Source organism: Lactuca serriola, chromosome 8 (assembly GCF_051521515.1).
Source record: "Lactuca serriola cultivar US96UC23 chromosome 8, Lser_US96UC23_V15, whole genome shotgun sequence".
NCBI lineage: Eukaryota > Viridiplantae > Streptophyta > Magnoliopsida > Asterales > Asteraceae > Lactuca > Lactuca serriola.
The window spans coordinates 34115033-34127447 of NC_136415.1; the positions used below are offsets into that span (position 1 = coordinate 34115033).

Consider the following 12415-nt stretch of genomic DNA (forward strand, 5'->3'; position numbering starts at 1 on the left):
CATAAACACGCCGTTGTAACACCTTCAAGTTAGGGCTAAAATTTTATTTAAAGGTTATTGTTTAAGATTAATAATTTTCATGTTGAGAATCAAAATTTCAATAACACGTTCAAGTCATAAATGTGACTTGACCTAACTTATCTAATTATATTTTGGACTTATTTTGTGAATATATTCCGTTTTAGGGGTAATAATAAAAGTCTTAGGACGTAGTTTGTTATTGACAATGTTAGTTAGGGCTAAATAACAAAAACTAGAAAGTGAGGGACTATTTTTGAAAGTGATGAAAGATTAGATCTTTTAGACTGCAAACCCCTTTCATCCATTTGATTTGAACGATTTTGGCTTGCAAAATGAGCGGAAAGCTTAGAGTTAAAAGGAGCATTTGAATGCTATTTGAGATTTCATCAATGTTGAAACATCCGCTAGTTTCACCAACTTCAAGACTAATGCTCAAACTCATATATTTAATGAGATTAGTATTGTATTTCATTCTTCTCATACTGTTATATCTCCATAGCAAAAATTGTGATTAGAAGCTTTGATGGTAATCATTTTGAAACCATAGCTTGGTGAATCACCCATTGATTGATAGGATCCCATTTTGATTATGGATTATGTGTTTTGAAGTTATTTACACATAGAATTCAAGGTTCTATTTCAAATCCTTTAGGTAAACCAATCGTTTGAATTAAAAATGAGTAAATGATGTTTTAATTGAGAGAGATTTTCCTATGAACTATCAAAGAAGTATAGTGTACAAAAAAGGCCTTGGGCCGAAAGCATATACATGCACTAATGAAATACAAATGGGCCTTTCATGGACTAATAATATGATGTAGCTGGTTTTTGTTGGAAAATTTTACAAGATATATATGTATGTTAATGTAGCTCAAAGCTTAGGCATGGTATTTATAATTTATAAAGATCATAAAGTCAACAACAAAATGAATTTACTAATAGGAAGGTTTTCCAAAATATCGAAGTCGATAAAAACCAAAACCCTGTCGTTTTGTAGAGGATGCACTAGTACACAAAAAAGTCGACATACTTACTTTTTATGAACCACAAAAATACAACAACAAATGAAACGAAAACGTACCCATAAACCATGGGAGTCTAGAAAGTGACATCTTCCATTCATCACTACCCTCCAAAACCCTTTCCTTTTCCATTCTATTTTTCATTTGCCACAAACTACTTCAGATCCTTCACGCCTCTTCTTCATCATCCACTTCACGAATTGACCACTCTTGTACATCACGCTTCAAGCACTTGTACATTCACACACCCCCATCATCTTTACCACATACATACATACATACTTCCCAAGACTTCCCGCAACCATATCTATCATATTATATCATATCGAAACCTTTTCACAATATTTATTCTACATTTACATATTATTATAATATAAGTGTCTACCACTGTACATTTCATATACAATCTAAGTTACTTCTTTTTCTTTTGCTAAAAATAAAAACATAAAACCCAACACAAAATCTTATTCTAATTTATATTTAGCCAGTATATATATATATTTATATAACCTTTTTCACAAACTACACTATATGTCCACACGTATATTCACCTTTGTATAAGAACGATCTTGAACCCATAACCATGGATAAGATATGGAAGTTAAATATTAAACCAGTAAACCACCTTGCTTTTGACTTTTTCTTTCACAGACCATTAAAAAGGTGCCCGGCGAGGAATGCCCTTTCTCCGGCTGGAATTCCGGTGGTTGAATATGGGTGGAGTTCCCGGAGACATGTTGGGGGTTTCATCACCGGAGGTGGAGGAACACGACATATCAGACCCATTACGCCCATAAAGATTGAACTGAAACATGTTGGTGTCGATAAGCTGATTGAATAAATGTGACCTTCGGACCTTTTTAGGTGTCACCGGTTCTTCTGGTTCGTAAAACTCCCGGCCATGTTTCATCTTTTGAGTGAAGCTCAACTCCCGATCACCTCTCTTCATCCCACCAAGCTGACCAAGTCAAAGTCAAACCACCATACATCAGTCATCAATCATCATGTTCCAATGATTTAATCAAAAGGGAAGAAATTAGAAAAGTCTGTACCTTGCAACCAAGGGAACAAAAACGGAAAGCATCGACGAGACTCCGACCACAAATCTCACAGTGATTGGTGACACCTTTACCAGGCCTAGGCTGAGGTCGTTCGTTCAAGAACACTATCTTTGCGCTGTTGATAATGTACGTTTGTACACATGAAATGTCCAGAAATCTTTGAATCTCGTTCACCCTAACCACGTTATGGTAGGAAGATCTTCGTATCTGATGAGTCACAACAAAAATTCGAAGAATTAGTACATTATGTTAGATAGGCATTTCGTCGAACACCGAGTAGGCGTGAATTGTGTTACGAATTTTGCTGATGATTTTTACCTGAACAACACGATGATCTTTGTGATGGGTCAAACAGTAGGAACAGAGAGAGTTACCACAGCAGTCCAAGCAATACATGTTGCATTCGCTTTTATTAGCATCTCCATGGAAACGACAAGTGGTAAAGTAATCAGCTCTTAGCATTGGTATCAACCATGGCGGACCGAGTTCCTGATGCTCCATTTTACCGATTGGACTCACCTAATAACAAAAAACAGTGTTTTAATTATGCATTCGAATTAAAACAAAACAGAGGAAGAATCATCATCAACCAATTAAACAAAAAGATGCAATACTTCAAAATCTTTAGGTAACTAACTCTGTATCAAGTTCTAGAAGATGTCAATTACCATGTCTTTGGTCAAATTGAACTTAAAATCTTCAATCTTTACCCTGTTTTCCAGAAGCCCAAATCAGAGAAAAGGGATTAGAACAAACCCTTTGAATCATAACCGTATATCAAAACAAAAAACCCACATTCAACGATGAGAATACATACAAGAAAAACAGAGTCAATAGAATAACACAGGAGAAAAACGAGAAAAACAAGAAAAATACCTTTGAAAAAATGGAGGAATTAATGGAGAAGAGGGTTCTGGAGTTGTGTGTGTGTGTGTGTGAAACGTATATGAATGAATGAAAGGCAGACGGTGAAAGAGAGAAGGAGGAAAGACTGGGGAAGCTCGAAAAGGATTGAAAGGAATTTGTAAGGCGGTCATATATGACTATTTATATTTCTATATTTAAATATATTATCGATTATTATATAATATTTATTAAATATTTGTTAAACAAAAATAAGTATGGGTTAGGTTCACTTTACAACCCTCCACTATCTTTGTTTAAACAATTAGTGGATTTGGTTATGCAACTTTGAGTTTTTTTTCACCTGTGTATCTATGCATGTGTAGTAACATACAATGATATCGAATTTGATAACTTTAATATACAATTTTTGTTGAGTTTATTCTATTTCAATGGTTTTTATGAAAATGTTTTAAACATGTTTTAATTATTAGACATAAAATTAGGCATAAGTGTTAACGTTTGTCCAAATATGATTTTTTTGTCGTCAATTAAACTGTTATAAAATACTAGTATTAAATATAACTATATAAGTACATAAATTCTTGTTAATCTTTTTTCAAATGGTCATTTTGGAATTGGAAAGAAACAATGAAACCTTTTTGATTTCTTGGATTTGTCAATTTCGGGTTTTAAGATAATGATAGTATATAAACCTATTTAAATGATAGCATTGTACATATAATTTCAGAAAATGTATTTTGATAATGAAATTAGTAGAGAAATAAACATCGTACTCATCTTCTACAAGATTAATGAACTACTAACTCCATTTGCAGAAAAGTGTTTTTTTTTGTTCTTTTGAATTCATTTAATAAACATTAGATACTTTTCAACAATACAACATATATCGTAATTTTGTAAAAGATTTATATACGTAATGTAAAAAAATAAAATTTAAAAAATAAAAAATAAAAAAATAATAATGTCATTTTTGTAAATAAAATGACTTATGAGGATAATGAACTATTGATTTTGTTCATATTTAATCATTTTTTATATAACATATAACATCAAACTTGTTGAGCATGCTTACGTTTTACCTTATTTTACCTTTGTGACCTGCTACCGTATGTAAAAGAATAATATGTGAACAGTTCAACAAGTTAGATTATATATAATGTACAAAAAGAAAATGAATAAATGTGAATAAATCATGTCGTCATGCATTTCTCGTTGTCTCTGCCATTGTTGACACTCATCCTTGTCGGTTCTTTGCTCATTTTCCTATAGACGATCGATCCTCATGGATAAAGCTTTGGATGTCTCTCCCACATAATCACCCACTACAAGAATATCGGGCTTTAGTGGCAACACATTTAACGGTGATAGCCATCATTAGTGGTGATACCCAACATTCACGATAGGCATCATTGGTAACAGTGGTTGTCACCGCTAAATGCGTCACCACTAAAGCTCTTTGATCCCACTTTGCATGAATATCTAGGATTAAATCATATATGCCAATTTATTGCCTAATCCTACGGCTGGAAACATGATATGCACACAACAATAGCAGTGACACCAATACCGGTGACACGTGTAGCCACTAATACTAAAAAAATATTGCAAAAAATTTCCTCCAAAGGGCGTCACCGCTAACAAGAGATGCAGATATTTCCTTCAAAAATTTCATGTGAACCCAAATCTCTCTATCAAACACTCCAGTGAGCCCAAGTCTCTACCTTCAGATTTTCATCGATTATGTCCACAATCATCAACCTACAATACTACTTCGTTGCCATTGTTTCGTTCCTGATGCATCATTGGTGATCTCAACAGGCGACGACCATAGGTGCTTCCCATCCCCTCTTTTCTCTTTCTTTTCTCGTCGGTGCCATCGACTGGAGTTTAATTTTTTTGATTTCATCATCGGTGACCTTGTTCCTCTGCTTCTGTCTTGTTGACGATAAGTATCATCACCGTTGCCGGATTTCCACCACCACAACACCATCACCATTCTGGTTTCATACCACCACATTTTTTATTCCATTTCATGAAGTATTTTCAGTCTAGTTCTTCATATTGATCTTGTATGTGTGTATAATCTATGTATATGTAATGTATGTCTAAACGTATCTAATGTGTGTATAATATTATATGTATAAATATAAATTATAGTGAAAACATAAACTTATGTATGTATATGTGTATATATTTATAGTGAAATTATAAAATTTATGATTATAATGTATGTATAAGTGTATTTTAATATGTGTATTTTTATGTATAAATGTGTATTATGTGCATTTGTATATATGAAAACAGAAAGTTATGTATGTATATGTGCATTTATAATGTATGCAAGAACGAATGTGTGTGTGTGTGTCTCTCTCTCTCTCTCTCTCTCTCTCTCTCTCTATATATATATATATATATATATATATATATATATATATATATATGTGTGTGTGTGTGTGTGTGTATGCAAACTTGTATGTATGTGAAATAGCATAACCGTAGGGATTTGTTAATTTGATTAGAACATGACTTAACTTTTAAGGGCTTATTATTAAGGACTTAGTTAGAAAAACCTTAAAAACTACATAATATATAAAGTAAAATGCTATAATGGAAAAAAACAAAAAAGTAGGATAATATAATTCACAATGCTATTTAAAGTACAATACTAGAATAAAAAACAAAATAATATGATTATTTAAAGTACAATGCTATAATAGCAAAAAAACGAATATATAAAAAGTACAATATTATAATAGAAAAAAAAAACAATATAATATTTAAAGTAGAATGCAATAATAGAAAAATTAAAACAAATCAAATGTCATAAATAAAAAATTACAGAAATGTAAGATGCTATAAATAACAAGAATAGGCTAAAATTCTATTACATTTCTTTGTTTTAATCATCATGAGCTTAGAAATGTCCACTCGAAATTGATTTAGAAGTTAATTTCGGGTTGTCCCCATTTTGGAACTGCTTTTTTTTAATACTTTATGTGTTTCTATATTGTATATCTTATAATTTTTCAGGCTATGGGGTTTACTTCGATTGCATTGTTATACATCAAGACCGGTGTGATGGTCTTGGCCATGGAGGTGATGGAGCCGATGATCCACCACTTCTATTAGGCTTTGGTTGTAGACATCACGCAGATGATTGTAAGTCTTAGGATGATTCATATATTATAAACTATTATGACTAATATTATCAGTTACATTTTTCAGCTGTTCCAACAAAAAGAACAAGAGGATTGGCCAAAAACATTAAACTCTCAAAGTTGTTACTGAAAAACAAGGGGAGGCCCGTGGCTTTGGATTTTGACAAAGAGCTTATATTTTCCTATGTCGGGAAACCTAGTAATATGTTTTCCCATGAGAATGGGCGATATATTTGGGAGAACATCCTTTTTAGCATATTTGGTTGGGAAAAATTTTCCCCACGTTAAGAAATGCTACAATCACGCATATGAATGTAAATTATTTACATGATTATATATAAAGTTTATATGCAATCGGTATTTAATTAAATAAATTTTCTTATTTGTAGATAAAGTATGATTTAGATCAGGTTTCCTTGGATCCTCAGAGTGTTAGGTTGTTGTAGAGCATTGATGTGACTTTACAAATACATTATAGAGACCAGAAAGGTAAAGTGAGTAATCATTTTTAGAGAGTCGGATGGCTTGTACATATCCCAAGAGAATTAGCCAACAACCCCCCCCCCCCAAGGGTATGTCATCTGGTCATTGGGCACAAGCAGTTGAACATTTTCAAACATCGAGTTTATAAAGCGTTCGACAAAAGAAGTTTGTAAACAACCAAAATATGCAAACAAATGGGGACGTGCTCGAATAGTAGTTCTTGTTTCAAATAATTAAGTAATGATATATGTAATCGTTTATTTAAAGTTAATTAATCTAGTTTTTAATGTTAAATAGAACAAGAGTACACTCCAAGTCTTTTATGATGCACATACTCAAGGCTAAGGGGTATTTGACAACCCTTTAGCCAATGAGCATTATATAAATTATAATTTTATTATATAAGAGTTTGTTTATATTATGATGTTAATCATGTGTTGAAAATACAAAATGCTTTAGTCCGAGTGTTAGATTAGTAAACTCAAGCTTTAACCGAAGAAAGATGTAACATCCCGAAAATTAAGGGTAAAAATTTCATTTTTATTATAATCAAACCACTAGTGTAACTTCATCCAAACATTGAAAAGCATTTAAAAATAAACACAATTATCAGAGTTCATTCCCAAAATCACATATTGCGGAAAACACGGGTGCATGCGCTGCGATCAAGCCGGACCCTTCCCTTTCGAACCGGAAGTAGCTGAAACCATACACCACAAACTGTAAGCACAAAGCTTAGTGAGTTCCCCAAATACCACATACCAAACATATTAATTGATCCATGCATATCATACATTTCCAATCAATCAATAAAAGGGATATGTGCCAACCATAGTCTTGCCATTATGCCACGAGCTGCCTCATGGTCCTCCTTGCCAGGCCGGGGGCCAAAACCCTAGGTCTTACCGACAGGTGCCAGCAGACACCTCCGGGTCTTCCATGTAAGCATCACAAAGACAACTAGCACCTAATCTACACTACTTAACTAATTAACTGCCAGAGTTCAGACTTTGGTCTTGCATACAGTTCGCCATGAGCCGCCTCTTGGTCTTTCATACAAACTGCCAAGGGTTACCCCCAGGTCTTCCTACAATACATAAACCAAATGGTCCGGTATTGGTACCTTCGACCTATAGAACAGTGAGGAGACTCACCTCGAATGCAGAAGCTTACTGAAAGAAATCCCTAGCTGCTGCCCTGACGACTCCTCCGGGCTATCAATACCAAAATAACACCCAATTAGCAATTGGGTTCCAAACTGTGATCCATAATCCATACTTGGGGTAAAATGAACATTTTACCCCTGACCCAACATGAACCAAAACTGACGCCCAAGCCCAAAACCAAAAGGCCCAAAACTACAAGATCCATAAAATCCCACTAATGGCCCAATTTTCCAAATTAGGCCCAACCCCATATGAGCCTTATCCTAAAGCCCAATAATTCCTAGCTAACAATAAATCTTAGTTATCCCAAAAGGCCCAAAGCAACAAAGTGGATCAAGGATGTGAAGCCCAAAATGCAACAAACGCAAAACCCATATGAACTACGAATGTTGGGCATACTCGACGAATTCTGAATCGCGGCCAAAAGAAGGTACGTTGGGCGTACCATTAGTTACGCAACGCGTAACCGACACTTCTCTAAAACTCAAAACACGTCTTAATCCTTTAAGTCCTCGCATCAAAACCTCATAGAACCTTCAAACTAAGATCTTAATTCATAAAGTCGACACCTTTAAGCATTTACATGATTCAATGGGACCCAACAACTAACTTAATCCATTAAGACCCAACATAATCCAACTAGAACATGCATGGACCATTCTTAAACATCAAGCAAGCATTTTTATGAACTAGAAACATCAGAAGAGGAAAGATCTATCACTCCAAGCTCCTGGAGTGGCTCAAACTCACAAGGAGAACTTACTTGACGAGTCCCATGTGGGTAACTCGACGAGTTGGATCATCTGTTTGTAGTTTTTTGAGTTTTTTGGTTTTGGATTAGGATCATTACCACAAACTGTTTTGGCACATAATATTCGATTTTACTGATAAGTTAATGATTATCCTCATCCAATTCAATGATGATTGTCAAATTTTAAGATAATTACTTGATTTTGTGAAAAACTAATTATTTGTAGAATTTGAATCATCTTGCTATATGAAATTAAAGTAGGTCAACTATGTGATATGGTTAATTATATGATTAATTTAATTGTTATCAAATTGAACCAAGAGTTTTGAAAAGTTTCAAAATTTGCTCTGAAGTTTGGAATTTAAAAGGTTTTAATTTTGAAATATTTAAATTCTAAACCCTAGAGTTTTAAAAGTGTAATATTCAACAATTATACCATTATAATATTAAAAGCTTAATACTTATATATATATATATATATATATATATATGTGTGTGTGTGTGTGTGTTAGTGCGTATAAGACAGTTTGTCCTAATGTTAGTAGGCCTCATTTATGAAGCTGGTCTATAATGGGGTATAAGAAAATTGCCTATAAAATGGCGATTCAATGGGTGTCCACTCTCACCCACCGCTTCCTTGACTAGTGGAGGTCCATTAGCCGAACGAGTAAGATAAGACATTAATTCTCATTAAAAAGTATAATGATAATTATAAAAGTAACTAAATGCTTTTCATAAATTCCCAATCTTAGTTACTTTAGGAAAGATGTTAAAACGGTGTTATTCCATGAAATTGCACTTTGCACCTTGCCAAGTCGTTAGTGGAGCGTGTGTGGTTAACCGACACACTAATATGGACTAACAAGGGTGGCAAAGGGTAGCTCGAGCATTATAATAGATTAATGGAGCGTGTGTGGTTTACCAGCACATTGATTAGGTGGTAAATGACTCAAGAGTGCCAAGAAAATTTGCATGGTTATTCACACCTTGTTTGTAATCATCGGTATCACAGTCACAAACTTAAAGGGCATAATTGAGATTTAAACATGCCATTGAAAAGTTCAATGAATCTCAAAGAACTAGGAATTTCATAAAACTTAATTCTTTAAAATTTTAGTTTTGGGTGGTGAAATTGGTAAATCGTCATTTACCTATCTTCAAATATTTTGCAATTGGATTAAGGCACCCCTCTTCTGAATTGTGAAATATTGTGTTGGGTCCTAACCTTAATATTTCATTTGGGTGTTATATTAAGGAATTTCCATCTAATGAAACTTTTCTTTCTTTTCAGATTCCTGCTTCAAACTCAAATGCTACTAGCTCTTTCTCCCTCATGAACCTATGTGGGAGGGTCATTTTCGATGGGTCGAATTTCAATGTTTGGATTCGAAACATTCGCATGGCCATTTGCTACAAGGAAAAATCATATGTCCTCGACAAAGAGCTAAAGGAGATTGATTAAGAAACTGGTACTCCTGAGAAACTGGCTGAGTATAGGGCTCATGAGAAGGACGCGACAAAGGTGTCGTGCATCATGCTAGCCACTATGACTTTTGAGCTTCAGGAATCCTATGAGGACTTCTGGCCTTTCGAGATGCACCACGACTTGATGGAAAGGTACCACCAGAGTGCTCAATAAGAAAGGTATGAAATCATTGCCTCCATGATAACAACAAAGATGAAGGATAGAGAGTCCGTCACGACCTACTTGCCAAAGATGCAAAGATATATGGACCGCTTGCTAAAGTTGAATGTCAATTTTGACGAAGGGTTGGCTATTGACATCATATGAACAAGGAGGAAGTCACTCTGAGCAAGCTTCAACGCCTACTGAGAACTATTGAAAGTAGGTTAAAAGGCAAATCAATTGTATCCACTCCTACTGATGCCCCAATCTTCGCAATTGGACATGGGAAGGGAAAAAAGAGGAAAGCTTCCTCAAAGAACCACAAGGGAATGTCTCATGATGGATCCTCTTCTAGTGGGCCCAAAGGTGGTCCTGCTACTCCCTCATCCAATCAAAAGGAATCAGAGTGCTTCCATTGTCATGAAAAAGGGCACTGAAAACGAAGCAGCTCTAAATACTTGCAAGACATTAAGGATGGGAAGATAAAGCCCACCTTCACAGGTGTTTACACTATTCAATCTAATAACTCATCACATGCTAGTTCTTAGGTCCTTGATATAGGATGTGGTTTTCACATTTGTTCTAATTTGTAGGGTCTAAGAAGAAGTAGGGATGTAGAGCACAAGAAGATGAATTTGATCATGGGGAATAGGAAAAGCATCGCCTGTCACCAAGATTGGAGTTTATTATTTATTGCTTAGTAATGAGTTAGGGTTAGATTTGAACAATTGTTGCTACTCGCCAGATATGCTAAGAAACATTATTTCTTTTCATGGTTTGTATAAACAAGGTTTTAGATGTTCATTTAACAATGAAATTGATTCTATTAATGCTTTTTGTGATGGTAAATTTTATTTTAAAGCATTGCTTTGTAATGGTATATATGAAATTCTAATGGTTGTAGACAACTTAGGAAATAATGTATTGCATATTGATTCGTCCAATGGTTTGGATAAGGCATGCTTGTGTCATTGTCGTCTTGGACATGTCAACAAGAAGCGCATAGCCCAACTGCAAAAGGATGGAGTGTTGGAGTCATTTGACTTGAAGTCGAATGACACATGCGAATCTTGTTTGCTTGGGAAGATGACCAAGTCACCTTTCACTGGTACTTGTGAAAGAGGTGAGGGTTTGTTGGATCTCATACACACTGATGTGTGTGGAACCTTCATATCCACCACAATGGATGCTAACTGCTTCTATGTAACCTTTACCAACGATTATAGCAGATATGGATATGTCTATTCAATCTTGGAAACATTTGAAAAATTCAAAGAGTTTAAGCAAGAAGTGGAGAATCAATTGGGCAGTAAGATAAAGATGCTCCGATCCGATCGAGGTGGTGATTATCTTAGTATCAATTTTTCACAATTATCTTAAAGAATGTGGAATTGTTTCACAACTGACTCCACCTAGGACACCACAACTTAATGGTGTGGCTGAGAGGCGCAATCGAACCTTGTTGGATATGGTTCGTTCCATGATGATTCGAGCCTTGTTACCTATCTCATTTGGGGGCATGCCTTAGAGACTACCGCCCATATCCTTAATCTAGTCCTAACTAAGAAGTTTGCCAAAACACCTAACGAAATGTGGACATGGAAGGTTCCCTTGTTAGCACATATCAAGGTTTAGGGTTGAGAGGCTTTCGTAAGGCGAGAAACTCACGACAAGCACGAACCTCGTAGTGAGCATTGTATTTTCATCGGCTATCCCCAGAAATCCTTTGGATATTTGTTCTATAGACCTAGTATGAACGTGTTCTTCGTAGTGCGAAGGGGTTTCTTTCATGAAAGAGAACTCATATACCAAGAGGATAGCGGGAGGAAAATTGACCTTGAAGAACTTCAAGAGTTAAGCGATGAAGAAACCTCTAACACTAGCAATCAACCTAAGGATGAGACTCATGTTGAACTAGTTGACGAGTCCGTACCTCTGAGATGTTCCTGTAGAGTTAGCGTTCCACTTGTGTTATATGGTTTTAACATAACAACTGAATTAAGGTGATACGTTTATTAGTGATAGTACATTGATAAATTTGGATGAACCTAACAACTACAAGGAAGCCATGGCAGGCCAAGATTCCGCAAAGTGGAAAGAGGCAATGGATACCGAGATTCAGTCCATGTATGACAATCAAGTTTGGAACTTGGTTGAAAATGTACTAGGTCGTAAGACGGTCGGGTGCAAATGGATCTTCAAGAAGAAGATCAACATGGATGGGAAAGTACACACATATAAAGCGTGATTGGTTGTGAA

The 12415-nt window shown here is 35.0% G+C and overlaps 1 protein-coding gene across 2 annotated transcripts; it reads right to left on the minus strand.

The window, feature by feature from the left end:
• Window positions 1-931: 931 nt before the first annotated feature.
• Window positions 932-3123, minus strand: LOC145069700 (protein RGF1 INDUCIBLE TRANSCRIPTION FACTOR 1-like). 2 transcript variants are annotated; one of them, XM_079016647.1, is made up of 5 exons: window positions 2981-3123; window positions 2773-2815; window positions 2423-2623; window positions 2096-2311; window positions 932-2001 (listed from the first exon to the last, which is right to left on the minus strand). In XM_079016647.1, exons 2-5 carry the CDS (start codon window positions 2773-2775, stop codon window positions 1699-1701), a joined length of 723 nt encoding a protein of 240 aa, XP_078872773.1. In that variant the 5' UTR covers window positions 2776-2815; window positions 2981-3123; the 3' UTR covers window positions 932-1698. The 2 variants fall into 2 exon arrangements, with proteins under 2 accessions (XP_078872773.1, XP_078872774.1); XM_079016648.1 differs by having other exon boundaries at window positions 2742-2815.
• Between the last annotated feature and the right edge of the window lie 9292 nt (window positions 3124-12415).